Source organism: Henningerozyma blattae, chromosome 5, assembly GCF_000315915.1.
Source record: "Henningerozyma blattae CBS 6284 chromosome 5, complete genome".
NCBI lineage: Eukaryota > Fungi > Ascomycota > Saccharomycetes > Saccharomycetales > Saccharomycetaceae > Henningerozyma > Henningerozyma blattae.
In genome coordinates, this window is record NC_020189.1 from 1 (window position 1) to 20,720 (window position 20,720).

General features: G+C 30.8%; 6 protein-coding genes and 1 non-coding gene across 7 annotated transcripts; 4 read left to right on the forward strand and 3 right to left on the reverse strand.

The window, feature by feature from the left end:
* Positions 1 to 128: 128 nt before the first annotated feature.
* Positions 129 to 220, reverse strand: TBLA0Etrna5Y. Its single transcript is given in 2 exon segments — positions 129 to 165; positions 181 to 220. It is a non-coding gene; the product is annotated as a tRNA-Tyr (tRNA).
* Positions 221 to 4,973: 4,753 nt separating this feature from the next.
* TBLA0E00100 (uncharacterized protein) lies at positions 4,974 to 5,684 on the reverse strand (the record flags this gene model as incomplete). The annotated part of the gene is made up of 1 exon (XM_004180544.1): positions 4,974 to 5,684. The coding sequence occupies one exon, from the start codon at positions 5,682 to 5,684 to the stop codon at positions 4,974 to 4,976; it is 711 nt and encodes a 236-aa protein (XP_004180592.1).
* Positions 5,685 to 9,601: 3,917 nt separating this feature from the next.
* Positions 9,602 to 11,053, forward strand: TBLA0E00110 (uncharacterized protein; the record flags this gene model as incomplete). Its single annotated transcript, XM_004180545.1, has 1 exon — positions 9,602 to 11,053. One exon carries the CDS (start codon positions 9,602 to 9,604, stop codon positions 11,051 to 11,053), a length of 1,452 nt encoding a protein of 483 aa, XP_004180593.1.
* Positions 11,054 to 11,339: 286 nt separating this feature from the next.
* On the reverse strand, positions 11,340 to 15,332 carry HFM1 (DNA helicase; the record flags this gene model as incomplete). The annotated part of the gene is made up of 2 exons (XM_004180546.1): positions 11,340 to 15,049; positions 15,149 to 15,332. The coding sequence occupies 2 exons, from the start codon at positions 15,330 to 15,332 to the stop codon at positions 11,340 to 11,342; spliced, it is 3,894 nt and encodes a 1,297-aa protein (XP_004180594.1).
* A 286-nt stretch (positions 15,333 to 15,618) lies between these two features.
* RMR1 (Rmr1p) lies at positions 15,619 to 16,701 on the forward strand (the record flags this gene model as incomplete). The annotated part of the gene is made up of 1 exon (XM_004180547.1): positions 15,619 to 16,701. One exon carries the CDS (start codon positions 15,619 to 15,621, stop codon positions 16,699 to 16,701), a length of 1,083 nt encoding a protein of 360 aa, XP_004180595.1.
* Positions 16,702 to 17,315: 614 nt separating this feature from the next.
* On the forward strand, positions 17,316 to 18,947 carry RET2 (coatomer subunit delta; the record flags this gene model as incomplete). Its single annotated transcript, XM_004180548.1, has 1 exon — positions 17,316 to 18,947. The coding sequence occupies one exon, from the start codon at positions 17,316 to 17,318 to the stop codon at positions 18,945 to 18,947; it is 1,632 nt and encodes a 543-aa protein (XP_004180596.1).
* Positions 18,948 to 19,515: 568 nt separating this feature from the next.
* PRE4 (proteasome core particle subunit beta 7) lies at positions 19,516 to 20,313 on the forward strand (the record flags this gene model as incomplete). Its single annotated transcript, XM_004180549.1, has 1 exon — positions 19,516 to 20,313. One exon carries the CDS (start codon positions 19,516 to 19,518, stop codon positions 20,311 to 20,313), a length of 798 nt encoding a protein of 265 aa, XP_004180597.1.
* Between the last annotated feature and the right edge of the window lie 407 nt (positions 20,314 to 20,720).

The following is a 20,720-nucleotide window of genomic DNA, read 5'->3' on the forward strand; positions in this document are numbered from 1 at the left end:
AGTATAATATAGTTAGAACTCCGACTTGCTGCAATAGAAGAAGGAGGAAGAATTTACAAGATACATAGAATTGGAACCACAAAATTAGTGATAGCTACGCGACAGATACACCAAAAAATTGCCAAAAATCTCCCGGGGGCGAGTCGAACGCCCGATCTCAAGATTTCCTTTTTATTTCAAATTACAGTCTTGCGCCTTAAACCAACTTGGCTACCGAGAGGAACTTGGATTCTGTTGTAGACGAGATCGACTTTATACTCATCTACAAGTTGCAATTGTACACAACACTGAGCAGCTGCTAGTTGCATCCCTGTGAATATCGGTTCGATGCATAATCTTTATTAGTTAGCCAGCATTACTCAAACTTTGCACTCCTACCCTTGTAAATAAGTTTATAAACAGACCAATTAAAGTAAAATGGAAAAGCTGGCGTTGACCTTTGAAAAGTATTTAAAGGCCAGCTTTTCCAGACTTAAGACATAAATTTATAGTTCTTTTATATAGTTATTTAGTTTAAGAAAAACAACAATTATATTCGTAAGTTCGAAGGATTAACTGGTGTTAAGTTAATAAGATTGTTAAGTTAAGTTTTTGGTAGTTACTATTTAAGTGTATCGTACTCCTAAGTTGGTTTACAACACATTTCGGAAACTAAGCAGTTGACTACTATTGGATCATAAGATCAGTATTAATTTGTTAATCAAATCTAAATTTTAATCCATAATGTTTTAAAATATAAAATATAAAAGAATATACAATAAAATAAATCAACAGTAAAGACAATCTTTTATATACTATTGATTTAGTAAAATTTTTCACGAACTTCTGCATTATATTTGATTAGCGTGGGTACACACCTGAAAATTTATATCCTTTTGCAAACACAGATTGAAGCAGAATTCATGAATTCAAAGAAAACTTTGAGGCTTCTGATGTTAGCCGGGATAAAATTGCTTGATACTATCATTTCTAATGAGCGCCTCGCTTATATTAATCGTGCAAGGCGCTTAAATTAAGATAAACGGATAATAAGATAAAACCAATAAATAGCGGCATAGTAACAGTGTATAAGCACGTATTAAGTTAGAGTATAGCTTATATTGTAACACTATACACTACATTTTGTTTACTAACTAGCATTGTGATCCCTATACTTCTGAGCTCGAGTTACATTGCGCCAACTATTTGTGTTTTTATCAAAAATAAATTATCATATGATTCAAATATATTAATTAATTTTATACTATTAATTTAATGGGTATATTATTTTTCTTTTAAATTTCCACTCTCTATTCCACTTAATCTGACATAAAAAAATATTTTTGTCTTGTAACTATTTTTCTTGAGTCAAAAGGTTAATTTTATATTTTCTTTAAGTTTTCCATTCATCAACTATATAGAAATAGTAACAGATTATATATTTCATGTTAATCTAGCATATGCAATAATATCTCCCAATTACAGATAAATAACCACTTTCTCATGTGGGATTGTTACTTATAATGAGCAATATGTATGATTCTTCCGTCTTACAATTTATAAAATGATTGAAAAAAATTCAAACTGTTGAAATATAAGCTAAGTTATACTTCTACTTAAGGTATTGTTTTACACTGTTACAATGTCGTTGCTTACTGTTCGTATCTTATTATCCGTGTCACTTATTTTAGCCGCCTTGTGCGACTAATATAAGTAAGATAATAGCATCAAGCTATTTCATTCCTACTAATATCAGAAGCTCCGGAGTTTTTTTATTAAATTCATGAATTTCTCTTCTATTTGTGTTTGTAAAAGGACGCAACTTTATCAAGAGTGTACCTTCGCAAATCAAATAGAATAAAGAACTTCGTAAAAATTTTTATTAACTCAAAGGCGTATAAAAAAAATCTTATTAAATATTTGCCTGAACTTTTGATTTACTTTATTGTATATTATTTTATATTTTATAATTTAAAACCTTACGGATTAAAATTTACACTTTATTGTCAAATGAGTACTGAATCTAATAATACTTCTTCTAATTCTATTACTCCGGTTATTTGCCCTAACCTAGCTATGTCCCCTGTTCATAGTATGATTCAACACAAACAAGAAAGATTTTGCACTTTATCTACTACTATAAAGCGTGTTAGAATATTTAATAAGTGTTTTCGGTATACGGTCTTTATACTGCATGTATGTAATAACCCTTTCAAGATCCCAAAAGCAACACCTTCTCTTTAACTTTTTTTTGGAATGGTCGATTAAACGATTTTTGTAATCTTATTTGGAACTTCTGATTGTTTGGACCTTTTATAATTAAAAATCGTGCTAATCTGCGTTTAAGCTAGCCTTCTGTGATATGGTTGTGTAAATATTTAAAAACTTGTTTGGAGCTAATTAGTCTTTTATTTGTGCTTTTAGGGGCTACTTCAGTAATATGTACCTACTGTTTCGATCCATTACTTCTTTCAAACTCAGATAAAATTTCCGTGTCTATCTGTTGATCTTTAGGTTCAGTGAGTCTTCAAAAGATTGTATAGTAAAATTCCACTAGAGATATCCATTATTCAACAGAATTGAGGGAATTGATATATCAATGAATAAGTCTGCCTGAATTATATTGTTTCTATAATTTGTGGCTGTATACTTCACTATGGTGAGTATTGTACTGGATAGTGTAATGGTATTTATTAATTTTTCATCTGATATCAAAAACGCTGAAGATGCAAAAAACAAAAATATATAAAATAGTAGTTGAATAAGTATTGGCCATTTGTATAAATATTTTTAACATAGTATTCACTATGATATTTTTAATAACTTGTTATGATTTTTAAAATGCTTAAAAGCAGGTTTTTTATTTTTTAACTTGTAATGAGCAGCCTTAATAATTTAATTTGAAAAATTATGTACTATTTCTTCAGAATTCTGAAGTACAGTTTTCCCAAATAAATACTTAATTACTATATCAGATATCCATGTAAAAACTATTCTAGAGCTTAGATCTGTTGAAATTTTTTAATAATTCGGTAGCTAAAGGAAATATTTATTCCCCTAATTATGATCATCTTAGGAAAAAGATTTAGGCTTACTTAAATTAAGTTCGCAATTGATTTTTTCTTTTTTTAATAAAAATAAAGCTGCCAGAGGCAATTTTTAACCAATTAGCATGCAATTAACTGTAAATTAATTCTCCACAAAATATTATACAAAACAATGGCCCGGGGAAAATTGATAAATGTAGAATAGTTTTACTTATGATGAATTATAAGTTCTATGAGTTCCGTCAATTATCTTTATAGACTATAAATTCTTTACTCACATATTTGAGTAACTTTCTGGCGGTTGAAGTAAAATTCTAAATAGTTTTCATTTTTATCTATTTGATCTTTTTGTTTACTAATTGTTAAACTTTTATATCTACTTCACCTAATATTCTGTTAATTGTGAATAAACCGAACCAAATTATATATGTTTAAAAATAAAAAAAAATTGGAAATGCCTATTACTCATGTTAGATATTTATGGTCTTTATACATACAACAGTAGATATACTAGTTTGGGATAAAATATAGTATAACGTGGATATACGTTGCTAATAAAAACCCCAAATAGAAAATTTGTTGTCGTTAATTAAAGTACATCATGTAGCTTCCACAGGATAAACTAAGCATGAGAGGCACATAACTCTTGTGAGGTTAATTAGGTGAAAAAATTTTCAGGTATAGACGACGATGAATTGACTTCTCTTGTCCAAAAATTAATGTATAAATTGCCAGCAGTTTAGTCGACATCTAACATTTATCTTTTTATATATATTCTATAATTTTAATTCCTACTCAGAAGGGTAGGAGGTTTCTATACTATAAAACAATCTACAAAAAAAGAGTTATTCTCTAAATCTTGACTAACACCAATATTAATATTAAGGATTCTAATGCCGTACAAATAATATGTTTTTAGTATAGAGAGCTCTTACTCTTCTCACCAGGAATAACAAGTATATAAATGAATACAAAAGTACTAACATATAATCGATATTGGGCTGTCTATTTATACTTTTTATTTTCACAACATGAAGAGCCAATTCATGATCGTTTACCTTTTAGTGACTTAATGCCTAGGTTTCCTGATTAGAATATCAGCGAGTCCATGATGGATTATAGAAACTTATTACCCATCAGATTACTTCATTATATATATCCTATAACCCATAAATTACCTAACTGAGATTTTTATTAGTTATATTGGCTGCATTATATACTCTCATACTGTTGTAACTAGGTAAATATTACTTGTTCTACGTATAAAGGACTAATCTATAGTATCATCAATATTTGACAATAAAATATGTAAAAATAAATATAAAGATACGAACTTATAAATAGAAGTAATGTAGGCTATTTTTAGGTTTTATTTTCAAATATAAAGAGTTAACTCATGACCAATGCCAGATGAAATTTTTCTATTTAGTTTAGCTGATTAATATATTATGAAGTTTATATTGAAGCATAAAATACTGTGAAGCATCACTACTTTAATATTAAATCTTACTATCTTATTAGTTAATCTTTTGTAATGTGTATTACTCTGTTAGCAAATCAATTGGTACATAAATTGCTTAATTGGGACCTTATTAGTTATATTGCAAGTACACTATACTCCTCTATTATTCCTAAACTATGAGTTATTATTTAGTTAACATATAAAGACATGTTATCTTAAATAACTTTAATTAGTAGTATCATATATTTCAAAGGATATCAATTCATTATACCTATCCATGAGACGCTATATTTTGGATATCTGCAAAAACTGAAACAAATAAGGGGAGTATTAGAATATTAGTACCACAACAGGTTTCACTATAACCAAAAGGAGATAAATTAAATAGGAGAATAATATTAAAATAGCACACTATATAAACTGGCAAAGTAAATAATCACTATATAAAATAACTAGATTAAATAATTCAGTACAAAGATACTATATCAAACTAAAACATCAAAAATAAAGAATGCATCACTCTGTGAAACATTATTTGAAATCATATCATTTATGAAACAATTTTGTGACACGGTAGTAATATCTGGTGATTGTTTTGATTCCAACACATTTTGTTGTTCTTGTATTGTCAAGTCTTCGCTTGTAATATCTAAAGTATCTCTAATGATATCAGCATGGTTTTCGAATAGCAAACTACTATCTATCGTCTCAAATGATTCATTAATATCATTAATATCTCTCAAATTACCTGAAAGCTCATCAGAGTCTTTACAAAGATCCCTTTCAGTATTACCGAAGAATAGTTCGCCAAAAGTATCATCACACATAGATATAGGGCCCACTACTGGTATTTCCTCTGTAATTGTATCTTCAAGACAAGAAAACTCCTCTTGAATCCAATCAATACCACAATCACCTATCAACTTATTAAATTCTTCATCAAACACCTTCATTGAATTATTTGTTGGATCCATACCTGTAATTCTTATATCGTCTTCTATTCTTGAAAAGTTTTTAACTACCTTAGCAGCAATATTCCTCTTCTTTGGTCTACATTTGATAACTTTTCCCTTGACATTTTTTTTTGAAGATAGTAATCCTTTATTATTGTAATTATTGGTTAATTTAAGATTTTTTAGCATTTCTTTATCTTCAATTGGCTTTAGTTTATCGTCGCAAATATTACCTTGTGACATATTTTGTACCCATTGTTTTAATTCACTTCTTTATTAAGCCTATTTTTTCCCCAATCAATAGCAAACAAGAGTTTTACATCACCTTTTATCAATTTATTGCAGTAGGAACGGAACAATGACGATACAGTATTAGTCAATTGCTTGTTTCCTCTATAATCTTTGGGATACTTTTTAATTAGCAAATCTTTGATTTTAGCAGTTGTTAGTCCCTTTCTGTAACGATTTTGGGAAAGAAGCTGCATTGCCCTTGTGAATACTAGTTTAGAGTCATTCATTGTTGGCTCAGAAACAGTTTTGGAAGAACCACGGTAAGGGTCCCAATATCCCTTGCATGCAAAATATTCATCAAAATAAGTAATATCATGTCCATTTTCCTTACAGGTAGGAAATTTTATTTTACCATTCGTTGAGATAGCTTTTAAATATTTATACGAATCTTTTGGGACTATTTGTGAGGTTAACATTAGATTTACCCATGTTAAGGAGCTGTTATTATTTCTACTTGAGCTGTATGTTGTAATACACTCTTCCAAGTCTTCAAATGCAATACCAGCCATTTTATGTTATAATAGTAGTGATCTTTGTTAGCTAGTGTACTAGAGTTAATTTTCTTTAGCATTTTGGAATGGATACAATTTGGATTATTGTAGAATTAGTCGTTCAATTTATACACTTCCATATACCCTTTTTTATTATAATCAATCAAATAGAATTAATGTATTTTTAAAAAGAAAGTGTCTAGTTTAAAGGATTGTTCTATCTATTATATTTGTTCTAAAATTACTCTAAGTGGAAAAGTTATGGAATAAATAATAAGAGTTAATCTATTCAAAAAACCCTTAGCACATGCTAAAGAATGTATTTTACCATTCTTAGCTTAATTAACCCCACTTATGCATTGTTATTGCATATTACTCTTCTTTTTTAGGAAATCCTAGTGTTAAACTAGGGATTAAAAGTCCCCACCTCATGAATTAAGGATAATACTTGCCACAAAAACGATTTAAATTTCCACTTTCAAAAAAAGGAGTTGACAAAAATATATCAATTCTATTCTTCTGCTTTACAGCTGAGTAATTCATTGCTTATTATGTGTTCTTTTATTTGTTAATTTGAAGCCTTTTATATTTTACATTAGCCGCTAATATTAGGGATAACGTCAGTTCTAAAGAAGTTGTCACAAAACAAAGTCTTCCTGGAATTTTTCTTATGTAATTTAAAACCGTAACAACTATAAACTGATTTATAATATTAGTAGAAATATTCTTTTGTGGCGTCATTTTGTGAAACACTTTTAGACTTTAAAATATCACAGAATTTTGTTATATCGTGTTTTATTACCGAAAAAAAATAAAAGGTTTGAAAACTCCGAATTCCAAAAGAACAGAAATATCGAAAATAGCAAATCTTGAAACAAAGACAGAGAATATAAAAAACTTAGATTATAGAAATACTCGAATCAATTTATATGAGATAAGAGTTGACTATTTACTTAGCCATTTTACTTCGAGTACTAAAAAGTTTATTTAGAGTATTTTTAATATTAGTTATATTTGATGATCTGCTTTAGTTGTCTTCATTTTGAGAATAAATATAAAATATCATATTTATTTGCTTTGGCCTCTTGGTGATCATTAGACCAGCTTATTAGTTCATGGATTTAGTATTATATATTATTAATAGTTATGGATTCGGCTTGCTAAAAGCTAATGATTTTTTAAGACACTTTCAAAATCAATTCACTAGAAGTAAAAATTAAAGCTTGAATCCTATATACGCACAAGTATCAGGTTCGTCTGTAAGACTCTTCTTACTCCATTTGTTATTCAATTCTCAACCCAGTTCTACACAGATTTTGGCCAAAATGAAACATTATAAACTGGAAATGATTCACTGAATGCACTATGGGAAAATTAATCCGCCAACTTCCTGATACTGAGCCCGGTATATCATTTAGTGTGCACTAGATACTTCTCATTTGGACAAATATTCATGTTTTACGATAATATACTTATAGTATAGAAAATATTAATTTGAAGCAATGAAAATATATATCTGTTTTAGCTTTTCATTAATGCTTATTAATAATAAATTCATTTACCCAATTTTATATCTAAGTTCATGTTCCTAAAATATTTTCCTTTCATTTGAAATGAATTTCAACTCATAAAATCATAATTGAGTAATTTTCATGTATTAAGAAAACAAAATGCAAATCGTTCGAAGTAATCACTCAGATAATAATAACATATCGATGGATAACTACAAATTCTTTGCCTGTATATACGCCACTGCCAAGAAATTGTTGTTGAATTCAATATTAAAATCTTGACAAGAAATATCTAAAAATATTGAATGCATAATTTCGTAACCTAAATTTATGGGCCTAATACCTTCAAGATATCAACTAGATTAGAATGTGTCAAATAAAATCGAAAAACTTTTCACAAAGGCAATTTAGGAAAAAAAATTCTCAAATAGAATAGGCACACGATTTCAGCCAAATTGTCGATTTAATCATTATTATCTTAGCAATATTCGCTTACAAACACGAAAAAAACAAAATTCTTTTTTTATTTTTTCTTACAACAAATTACATATGGTTTTTCTTTAATTCTCTGGGCACTTCTTCAATTCATAAAATAAATAAGTTGGAATATGCAATAAAAAGAAAATTATAATCATATTTGCCAAATAAAGAAGCATACTAACCGAATAATAATTACTTTACTGCATAATTAATGCGGGGACAACTCATTCTTTAGAATCATTTCTTATGATAAAAAAAAGCAACGATACTATCAAGTAAAAATCTCATACCCCAGATTCTTTCAAGTAATTCCGTTTTTCTTTTCAGCAACTCTTTCCTCTTTTTACCGTGTTTCACTCTTACTTCTATAATAAACTGATAAAAAGAAATAAAATTGGGTCAAATGCTTCCAAAAATTTTCGACAATAAGGTATTGCATCCCGTAAGTCGAATACTTGATGCTTTAGAGCTGATAGAAAACAGTATCAATGACGTCTATCAAGCCTGCAAAGATATTAATTCACAGGAAACGGTGGGATCTTTACTCTTTCAGACAAGATATCTCTTCAATATTTACGTGGTGTCGGAAGGTTTGTTCCGACGCTTTAAGAAAAACCGCAGGACCAAAGAGATATTCCGCGCGATGCTCCGGCACTACGAAGTTTCTTAGTTTTTCCGGGATGCCTGGATTTTGGTTCGAAAAACAAATGAGTGAAATTTTCCGCCTAATTCGGTAAGACAAATGCAGTTCAATGGAAAAAAATAAATTACGAGCGATGCTCATCACAGAGTTTAAAGTACGGTTCTTCTAACTTGTTCCTGTTCAACAACTGTTTTAATATTAGAAGAATTTTGTAATCACCTTATTGGTGCAGCCATTTCTTTCTGCAGGCATTTTGCTACCTCAGAGAAACGACTGCACCGGTATACACAGATCCAGACACGAGAAAGTGGATGCTAAGACAAATTTTTCGAAATTTTTCAAAGCATTCAAATTTCCAACTAATGTTACCTGGACATCCTTAACACTATCCTTTTCCCCAATCCCTCCAGAAAATTTGCGAAAAGGAAACCATAGATAATAAAGCAGCACTATTGGCGATAAGGCTCATATTGCATTCGTCTTACCGTTTACTGTTTTGCCAATGTTCTCAATTGGCAATTATCCTAATTCCAGTAAGATGAGAATTCGTAATTAGTATTTGTTAAAAAGTATAAATATCAATTGCTAAATTGTATTTACACTTGAAAATTTTTGTATTTGGAGCGAATTAGCATTTTTATTTAATTTTATTTTATGTTACTTTTAAGCTTTTATTTTAATTACTCTTCAGTTTTTAATTTTAAGAAGATGTAATACCAAACAAAATCAATTGCGTTAATTAAAATGGTTCATTTAGGTCCAAAGAAACCACAACACAGAAAGGGCTCCATGGCTGATGTCCCTCAAAATTTGAAAGATCAAATACATGCCTTAGAAACCATCTTTACCGTTTCCGATGCCAAATTAAAGGCAGTTACCAAGCATTTCATTGGCGAATTAGATAAAGGTTTATCAAAGACCGGCGGTACTATTCCAATGATTCCAGGTTGGGTTATGGATTATCCAACTGGTAAAGAATCTGGTGATTTCTTAGCTATTGATTTGGGTGGTACTAATTTGAGGGTTGTTTTAGTTAAATTGGGTGGTGATCGTACTTTTGATACAACTCAATCTAAATATAAGTTACCAGGCCCAATGAGAGTCACAAAAAACAGAGATGAGTTATTTGCTTTCATTGCTGATTCCCTAAAGAGTTTTGTTGATGAACAATTCCCAGAAGGGGTCTCTTCCCCAATCCCATTGGGTTTCACCTTCTCTTTCCCAGCTTCTCAAAATAAAATTAACGAAGGTGTCTTACAAACATGGACTAAAGGTTTCGATATTCCAAATGTTGAAGGTCATGATGTTATTCCATTATTACAAGAACAATTGGAAAAGAGAAAAATCCCAATTAATGTTGTTGCTTTAATCAATGATACTACTGGTACTTTAGTTGCTTCCTTATATTCCGATTCAGAAACTAAGATGGGTGTCATTTTCGGTACCGGTGTTAATGGTGCTTATTACGAAGTTGTTAAAGATATTGAAAAATTAGATGGTAAGTTGGCTGACGACATTCCAGCTTCTTCTCCAATGGCTATCAACTGTGAATATGGTTCTTTCGACAGTGAACATGCAATTTTACCAAGAACTAAATACGATGTTATTATTGATGAACAATCACCAAGACCAAACCAACAAGCTTTCGAAAAAATGTCTTCTGGTTACTATTTAGGGGAATTATTACGTTTAGTTTTGGTTGAATTACATGAACAAGGTTTCATTTTTAAGAACCAAGATGTCAGCAAATTAAATACCCCATACATCATGGATACTTCTTATCCATCTAGAATTGAAGACGATCCATTCGAAAACTTGGAAAATACTGATGAATTATTCCAAGCTGATTTAGGTATTGAAACAAGCACTGTTGAAAGAAAGTTAATTAGACGTGTTTCTGAATTAATTGGTACTAGAGCTGCTAGATTGGCCGTCTGTGGTATTGCTGCCATCTGTCAAAAAAGAGGCTATGAAACTGGTCATATTGCTGCTGATGGTTCTGTCTACAATTTGTACCCAGATTTCAAGCAAAGAGCTGCTGAAGGTTTGGCTTCAATATATGACTGGACTATGCCAATGGAAGAACATCCAATTAAAATTGTTCCAGCTGAAGATGGTTCAGGAGCTGGTGCTGCTATTATTGCTGCATTAACTCAAAAGAGATTGGCTGCCGGTAAGACTGTTGGTACCATTTAAGGAAAATAAAAAATTATCTTTTTCGATCTTAAACAATTGTCATTTGATAGTTGATAGACAAATTTTAGTTATCCCCTGTTTTTTCAACTTTCGATACCTCCTCCCCTCCTCAAATTATGAGTTATGATTATGATTTAACTTTTTTTTTCCGATTTAACTTTATTATATTTGTTTTTTATATCCTGATAAAATATATACTGATATAGGCATTTACGTAACAGAATAGAATTTCTACTAAATCTAAGTCTATAGCAAATGTAAATTATCTGATAAATCAAAAGTCGATCTACAGTAAAATGACATCCGAGCCAAGAAATGACAGGGTTCCAATACTGCCAGCTTCATTGTCACATATTTCTATTTCAGAGCTCGAAGAGCTGGTTGATAAATTATCAACTTTAATAATATCATCTTTGTTTAAATTAAAATTTTTATCTGGTATTATACTTTTTGTATCACTCTCTAAGCCACTACGCAATCCTGTTGATATTTTATTATCAATTAATATATTAGAAGTTTCATTGATTTGTCGAGTGAAATCTACTGGTATATTATCAATTGGAACTTCTTCCTCATATTCAGAACTTTCAAGATTTAATATTGGTATATTGACTGGCAGATCAAAACTTCTTAATTTCCACTCAGGATGATAATCCTTTTGGGTAATGATTTTTTCGGGGATATTTTTACTTTGGAATAAATGTTCTGTTAAACTACTCTCTTTATTAATGTGTGAATTTGAAAATGAATTTGAAAGGAGTATTGATATTTCTTTATTTTTATGTATTTTTTTTTTGTTAATGTTTTGTTCTGACTCTTGAATAGTGTTCCCTGATATTTGATTTTTGGGGAGCTTTAAAAACGTTTCAGGGATGCCTTCTTTGCAACAAAGATGTCTACAGTTTTCCTTATTATGGCATTTGTGATTACATGAATAATTCCCATTTTCATATCGTTTTCTGTCAGTAATCTTCTTGAGCTCAGGACATTGGTTGCTAGGTATGGCCTGTTTTGAAGACTGAGAATCCTTTGCGGAAGTATCCACATCAAAATACCGTAAAATAGAATCATCAGATGACATACTATCTAAGCTTTCAGTGTTACCATCTTCTGGGACAAAAAGACATCTATTTAAAGCATCAAAACTTTCAGTTTCTCGTAGAATATTAAAGTATTGTGGATGTAAGTCTTTTGATGTAAAAATTTTAGAATCCTTAATATCTGCAATTTCTTGAAAATTAGCCTCAAATTCAATATCTATTTGTTTAGAGGAAATAATAGTCTCCACGGTAAATGATTTTGGTGCACGTAAATGAGATAAGTTAACTCTCCTAAAATCAATTAATTCGCCAATGCTTTTCATGGTTACAATATTAACTGACAAATGAGTTCCATGCCACATAGTAGATTTAAACTTTGAACTAATCTCTACTCCAAATCTTACCAATAATTGTTTGCCTTGAATTGAACAATTTTCTAATTTTACTCGGAGTTGAATACTAGGTAGTGATTCTATGTCTCTCTTTATCTTAATTCCATTTCCAATTTTTAAACATAAGAAATACTCAAGTTGGGATTCGGATAACTTGGATACTTCTTCCAAGTTAAGAATATTATGGTTCACAAATTTTCTTACAGAAACCAAACCTATATTTTTTAGTTGTCTAAGAACCATTGGTGTATCTTCCCAACAATTTCCTGTGGCACATCTTAGTAAAAATAATGTATTTTTTAACGAAACCCCATCTTTTTTAAATATGAATACGTCAATCATGCATTTAAGAATTCTAAGACAATGTTTGAAAATGAAATGTTTGTCCTGTAAGAAAGATTGATGCAGTTTAGAAGCACCTTGATATGATGGAAATTCCAATCCCCCTAATTCATATTGAATAATGAGAGAGACTTTCTGGCTTCGATTATCAATAATTTGACTTTGTTGATTTTTCGTCAGATAAGGGTATTTGATTAATGGTGACATATTGATTTCTCGATATAGCTTTTTTTCATTTTGTCTTACCCTAATAGTACTATATTCTTCTGCGTTTGAAACGGTATTTAGAATATTTGCAACTGATTGTGAATATTTGATAGAAATAAAACTTGTCATAGAATTAAATAAAATGTAATGTCTTGTCATAGCCTGGCCGTAGGCAGTACAGTTTATTTTAGAATTATATTTGTCTCCTGCTTCCAAATTTAATTCGATAATTTCAGCCTTCTCTAGTCTTTCTAGTAATGCCTGAATAAATTGGAGTAGCTTGGAATCTTGAAAACCATTTATTTTCGAATAATGATTCACTGAATAATATGAGGAAGGATTTTTTTTGTATCGTATGTAGAAAAAAGTATTTTTTAACCATTCAAGAGCTGTAGTTACATTAGTTATTGTTCCAATCGAAATTTCAGCTGATAGATGTTCTAAAAGTTCTAAATGTAAAGAGCTTTCTAACTCGTCAGTCCCATTGATCAAATTTTCATAGTACTGTTTCATACACATATCCGTCATAATTACTGCACAACCCTCTTTTTCAAACTGAGGTCTTCCAGCTCTACCTACCATCTGTAAGATATCAAGTTGTGAATACTCTTCTGAGGTTGATGTTGACCAGAATTTAGTGCCTTTTATAATCACCAAAAAGGCAGGGAGATTTACCCCAACTGCTAGCGTAGAAGTACAACACAAAATTTTAATATTTCCATTTTTAAATGATTCCTCAACCAATTTTCTTTCATCCAGTGATAGCCCTGCATGATGGTATGCGATATTTTGTCCTATACATTCAAGTAAAGTTCTATCAGAAATATTCGCTGTAAATGAGCTTCTATGGCTCTTGTCATTTTGAAAACACGTATTTTGAGCTAAATATTTTGCTGTAACAACAGTTGATGATCTAGTCGGACAAAATATTAGTATTGGTTTGCCTTTCGAGAAATCTCTAATTATTGTTGGTAATTTCGTATTATATATATTATCCCGCTGAAATTCATTTTTTGTTGAAAAATTATAACCTTGGACGTATTTTTTTAAAGATACTTGTCTATATGAATCATCAAAATTAAGAGCTTTTGCAGCTGTCTGTTTGTTATATGTTTCAGAATTTCTTAACCACAGTGCGATATCATTTAAATTTGGAATTGTAGCACTTACTCCAATAATTCTTATATCTTGACACATACAATTCATTCTCGTTAAAACAACTTCCAAAGTGGCCCCTCTTTTTTCCTTTAGTGTATGAATTTCATCCACCAGAATTAGTTTCACTAATTCGAATAACTTAATGTAATCCCACCATTTCCTGGTTAATACATCCCATTTTTCAGGTGTTGTAATTATTATATTACATTTTTTGACCTTTTCAGATTCAGAGACAGAAGAATCACCTGTAAGAATTCCCACTGATAGATTTAAAAATAGTTTCCCCCAGGAATTATATTTTTCATAGCATAAAGATTTTGTTGGTGCAATGTATAATATCTTTATATTGTCCATTTTGTAATCTGAATTTTTTACTAGTCTCATTATAGCTAACTCAAATAATACTGTTTTCCCAGAACCAGTAGGTGCAGATATAATACAATTTTTGTCAGAGCCGTAAACATCGCCAAATGCTTCAGATTGCATTCTATTAAAATAATCAAAGGAGAATGTTTTACGAAATGAATCAGGTAATATATTAGTATTTAAAAGTGATCTGTTATTGGGTAATGTTGAGTTGTCTAGCTTTCTTCTAATTTTAACTGTTTTCCGTGGCAAAGAATATCCTTCTGACAGTTCTTCAAAATTTTCTAAATAGTTGTCATCAAATATATGGTCATGCCGATCATCCATGGAAGTCGAAGTTTCATTGTGATAAAGTAATTTCGAACTGGATGATTCCTCATCCAAATATCCATTTCTGGATTCACTAGCAGATAACTCCTCTCCTTCATTATCTAAAATTTTATTATAACTTATTCCGGAGTTATATTTTAATGGGCGGGTATTTCGATATGCTAAATATAAAAAAGGGAGAATGACAATATGGTATTAAATTATAAAAAGTTCAAACCAATATTATTAAAAATGTTAGTAATAAGTTTGAGTTAAAGTACAACGAATTAATATAAGGGTATGTCGATTGAGGACGGAAAAAAGTTTTTCCTGTCTCAATGCTGCTAAAGTACTTTTTCTCTTATAATTGCTCTTCAGGAAAGGTTGAGAATTTCTTCTTTTTTGAAGAGTATTTCTCTCAACTGATATTCCAAGCTTATCAAATTTTGTAGATCTTGGATACATAATTATGTTTGTTCTGCCGCTTTAATGTGCTATCTATTTTACAAATTTTAATAACTGTCACTTTCTTATACTAGTCAGAATAAGGTAAATCTCAGGAAAGCAGCTCGCTATTTTAGTTTCTTTCCTTTTCAATCCGAAAATTAGATTTCGGATATTAAATATATTTAGAAAATGAACATCATTTACATCTCCATAAATATAGATCTAAGCGGAGCAGAAATGTTAATATTTCCTCTTTCAGTGAGGTTTCTGATTAATATTTTTGTTTCATATATTTGTTTCTATAATGAATGAAGATTCGGGTGATCTGCAGGTAGTATTAGATGAACAGTTAAATAATAGCAGCTCTGAAGATAGCTCATCTTATCAAAGAGACACTGTTACTGACACAGTTCAACTAGAAGATCTTCAAGAATCTGCCAAAGAAGCCGCTGAGCAACTATTACGTGGAACACTCGTAACCCGTAGCACAAATGCGGATGGTGAATCCAATGCAGTGTCAAAAATTCCTAAGATACAATTAAATTATAAGAATGATACCTTTTTGCTCTTCGATTACGATGATAACCAATATAATGATGATGACGATGATGATGATGATGATAACAAATATACAGGAAATAATGGGCAAGAAGTAGAGGCAAACGACTTCCCGGTGATATTTGAAGATGTGACACTTTTGCTCAAAACATGTACGGATTCAATGAAGAACATTCGACAGTTTCTAGAAGTTTTCTATGGAAAGTTGGCATTTCTTACGAGCGAAATTCTTTTAGACTTTGAAGTTTTGAATCTTACATTGTGTGAAGATAATATTTATAATTCTTACGTCACCTTTAAGGATATTGGAATGATATTTGATATTCTTCGAGAGAACTCTATTAAAGAAGGAAATAAAAATGCTCCATCTGTTTTACAAGCAACTGTTAAAACTAGAGAGAGATTTGTTAGTCGTTATAACACACTTGTAGAGTTAACCCAGAATTCTGCAACCTTAGCAAACGTAGTGCCATTCACTAACGATGAGGAACATCCAGTGTTATTGGAAGATAATGATAATTCAGTAAATCCTTCGAAACCAAAAGAGGTTGTTTATGTGAATTTGGATGACGACGAAGAAAATGATATTATCGAAGCCAATAAAAACACTGAACAAAAGGATCAGACTCAATATGATGATGTATATGTAGATGAAATTGAAAACAAAACTAGTACCTCCAAGGACTACGGTGATAAGTTACTGCCTCAGAGTTATGCAGGCTTGCCTTCTGGTGAAATAATTGTATCTAACAATGACCAACGCCAGGAAGACGATAATATGTCTAGAACTGATGATGATGGAGATATTGAAATTGAAGAGACACTATAATGTATATATTACTATTTCAAGTTATAATTTCCTTTTTAAGCATCCAATGAATGAAAGGTAGTAGTAGAAATATATTTGGCGAAGAATATTTTTTTACTCCTCTGGAAGGGGCTCTTATGATACATTGCCATAGAAATTCATCCTTAAATTTTCTGTTCGTATGGTTTATAATTTTCATAAATTTTATCAGTAAATTCTATAATCCAAGTTAATGTTTAAAAATATAAACTGATGTCAGTCAAACTATATAACATTTGTATTATTATAAGGTTTTTCAATTGAATTTCCTATTAAGTTCATGTCACTTACAACGAGATTTTTGGCCAACAAACGGAAACGGAAGCTGAGGCGAATTGATCAATGAAAATAACATGAAATGTAAAAATACAATAAAACATAAATAATTCTTTAAATCAGAAAAAAAGGAAGAATCTTTACGCTAGTAATCCCCATTAGTTTCTCGGATACTTTCAGCCATATTTATTATCTCTCATACCTGATTAAACCAAATTTTTGAAGCTTTTTTTTGAATCTTTACCCCTTTGAAAGAATTGAAAGTTTACTACACAGTCTCTAAACAAAAGAATATCATTCACAAATAAATATAAGTTATAATGGTTGTTTTAGCTGCTTCAATTACCACACGTAATGGTAAACCATTACTATCTCGACAATTCACTGATGTTACAAAAGATCGTGTTATGGAATTGCTATCAAATTTTCAAGGTTTGGTTGCTAAAGGTTCTTCAGAGCATACCTATGTTGAAGATGAGCATGTCCGTTATTTATATAAGCCATTCGATGATTATTATCTAATTATCATTACTAATCGTCAATCAAATATCATTCAAGATTTGTCGACATTAAGTCTTTTCTCTCAAACTATGAACACATACTTGGCTAGTTTCGACGAAACTGATATTTTTGAAAATGCCTTTGAAATTTTAAGCTCCTTTGACGAAATTATTGTTATGGGCTATAAGGAGAATTTAACAATGGCTCAAGTTGAAACTTATTTGACAATGGAATCTCATGAAGAGAGAATTCAAGAAATTATCGAGCGGAATAAAGAGTCAGAAGCTACTGCTGAAAGAAAGCGTCGTGCTAAAGAAATTGCTAAAAGAGAGCATGACAGAAAAATGGGTGTTCCAAACTTAGATTCATATGCAGCAGATTCTGCCAGATTTCATGGTGCTAATGATCCAAACATGGCTAATGCCTACAATTCTTATTATAGTCATGCCTCCAAAGCTGCTCAACAATCCTATTTGCAATCTCAACATAATTCTATCAGTCAACCTCAACCATCAAGTATGTCAGGTATTAATGATATGATGGCCAGCTCTAATGGAGGTGGTATGAAATTATCTGCCGGTAAACCAAGAATTGGTAATACTTCTATCAGTAATATTTCTTCAAGTGCCCGCCATGTTAGCACCACTAGAATAGATGATGAACCAAAGCCAGAAAATAACGGTATATTGATTTGTATTAAGGAAACAGCAAGCGCACAAATTACAAGAGATGGTACTATTACAGCATCAGAATTGAAAGGTGTTCTCGAATATCGTGTCAACAAAACTGAACTAGCTCATTCTAAAATTATTCTAGATAAATCAATTGATCCAAAGGATAGAAATTTGCATTTCAAAACACATCCAAATATTGATAAAAACTTATTTAATTCATCCAATATATTGGGCCTAAAGAATAAGGATAAAGCATTTCCATCAAATGACCATAGTTTAGGTGTTTTGAGATGGCGTAAAGTTTGTGGAGCTGATGATAAAAGCATATTACCATTGGAAGTCACTACATGGGTTTCTGCCTCAGAAGATACGGATGGTTTATTTGAAGTTACCATGGAATATGAAATTAATGAAAATTTCAATAAAGAATTGAACGATATTAAATTCCAAATTCCTCTATATACAGAAAATATCTCAATTAATGCTGATAATAATGATAGCAATGCTTCTATTGAAAGAATTGATGACGAAGAAGGTATTGTTATTAAAGTAGATGATTTAAGTCCTGGAACATCCGGTGTCTTTGGTTTCTCTATTGAAAGTGGTATAGAAGATTCATTGTTCCCAATCAATGTTAATTTCAAACATACTTCTCAAGGTAATGATTCAGTAACTGGTGTGTCTGTGGAAAGTGTGTCAAATAGTCAAGAAGAAGGCGTAGACTTACCATTTGATGTTATTACAACTTTAAGAGGTGAAGAATACTCTATTTTATAGATAATATCTTACAAGAGCATGAACATTTATCGAAGGGAGTGAATAGACCGAAAAGAAATGATACAATTTTTAGGGAAAGATAATGTAACATGCACATATTAGGCACTACTATTCAACTAAGTGTAATCCGTATTAGTATTAACGTATTAAGCAACCATCTAGGTATATATAGCACCTTGTAACTAGATATAAAGATATATATTATAATAAACCATATTTTCATTAAAAATATATATATTGATTATTCTTGTCTAGTTAACTACCCATTCTATAAGATTTTCTTATGTTACCCGGTGCCACAGAAATCTCGGAAAAGCGACAATTGCCACCCTGCAAAGGTTAAGGAATAATTGACTATATATGCGCTAAAAATAAGAATAGATCTATATGCAAAAGAAATAGTTACAAAGCTGTAAAGTTAATAGCAAAGTGGTAATTAAGTAGAAAAATATCATCAGCCAATATATTTTCTCTTTTTTGTATTCTACTCAAAAATTTTAGAAGAGAAAAACAGGTACTTTATTGATACTGATACAACTTTTAACATCATTAAAAACAATTAATCAAAATGAATCACGATCCATTTGCTTGGGGCAGACCAGATGATGCTACCTATGGCAGATATAATGAAAAAATTGCGTATGCATCCAATCAGCCTACTACAAATACTACCCAACCGATTGTCACTGGTACATCTGTTTTAGCAATGAAATATAAAGGTGGTGTTGTTATTGCAGCAGATAATTTGGCATCATACGGTTCCTTGTTAAGATTCAATGGTATCGAAAGATTAATCAAGGTGGGTCAAAATACTGTTGTTGGTGTATCTGGAGATGTGTCTGATATGCAACATATCGAGCGATTACTAGAAGAAATTGAAACAGATAATAATTATGACAATACATACTCTGAAAGCTTTGAACAGTTGCAGCCAAGTTATGTGTTCAAGTATCTATCAGCTGTTATGTATTCCCGTAGATCTAAGATGAATCCTCTTTGGAATGCTATAATTGTTGCTGGTGTTGAAAATGGAGCTCCGTTCATGAGATACGTTAACTTATTGGGTGTCACATATACGTCACCAACTCTAGCCACAGGTTTTGGTGCTCATTTAGCCAATCCTTTAATGAGACGTGTTGTTGACCGTGAAGAGGATGTTGCTAATACTACAAGAGAAGCTGCTGTAGAAACAATTAAAAACTGTATGAAAGTCTTATACTATAGAGATGCTCGCTCTGCCAAGAGTTATTCTCTTGCTGTAATAGATTGTGAAACTGGTGTTAGTTTAGAACATGGCATTGAGGTGGATAATATGGTTTGGGGCTTTGCCAAGGATATTAAGGGCTATGGTACTCAAAAGGTATAAAAAATAAAATTCCCTTAAAAATTAGTAGGAATGAATGAAGTAATTGCTATCATTGGAAAATTAGTAACCTTATATTTGGTTTTTTTCTAATTTAGCATGCACCATGATATAAAGGACTTCTTCCTACCTATCATTCTCAAAAATCTACGAGTTACGCCCTATTTCTTTTAATATCGATCTCTACCTCTCAAACACTCTCTTTTCTCTCTTATCATCTCAAATCTATCATCTCATATATACTGCATATAGCTCTGCTTATATAATCTATTCCAAGATACTTTAATTCAAAAAAATAAACTATTTATTTTTCATCTTTTTTAACTCTTAAATGCGTTGTGTGCACAATGGGCAGAACAATCTCGGAGAAATTAGAAACGGGATTAAAGCCTTTCCGGGAGTTAAAGAAA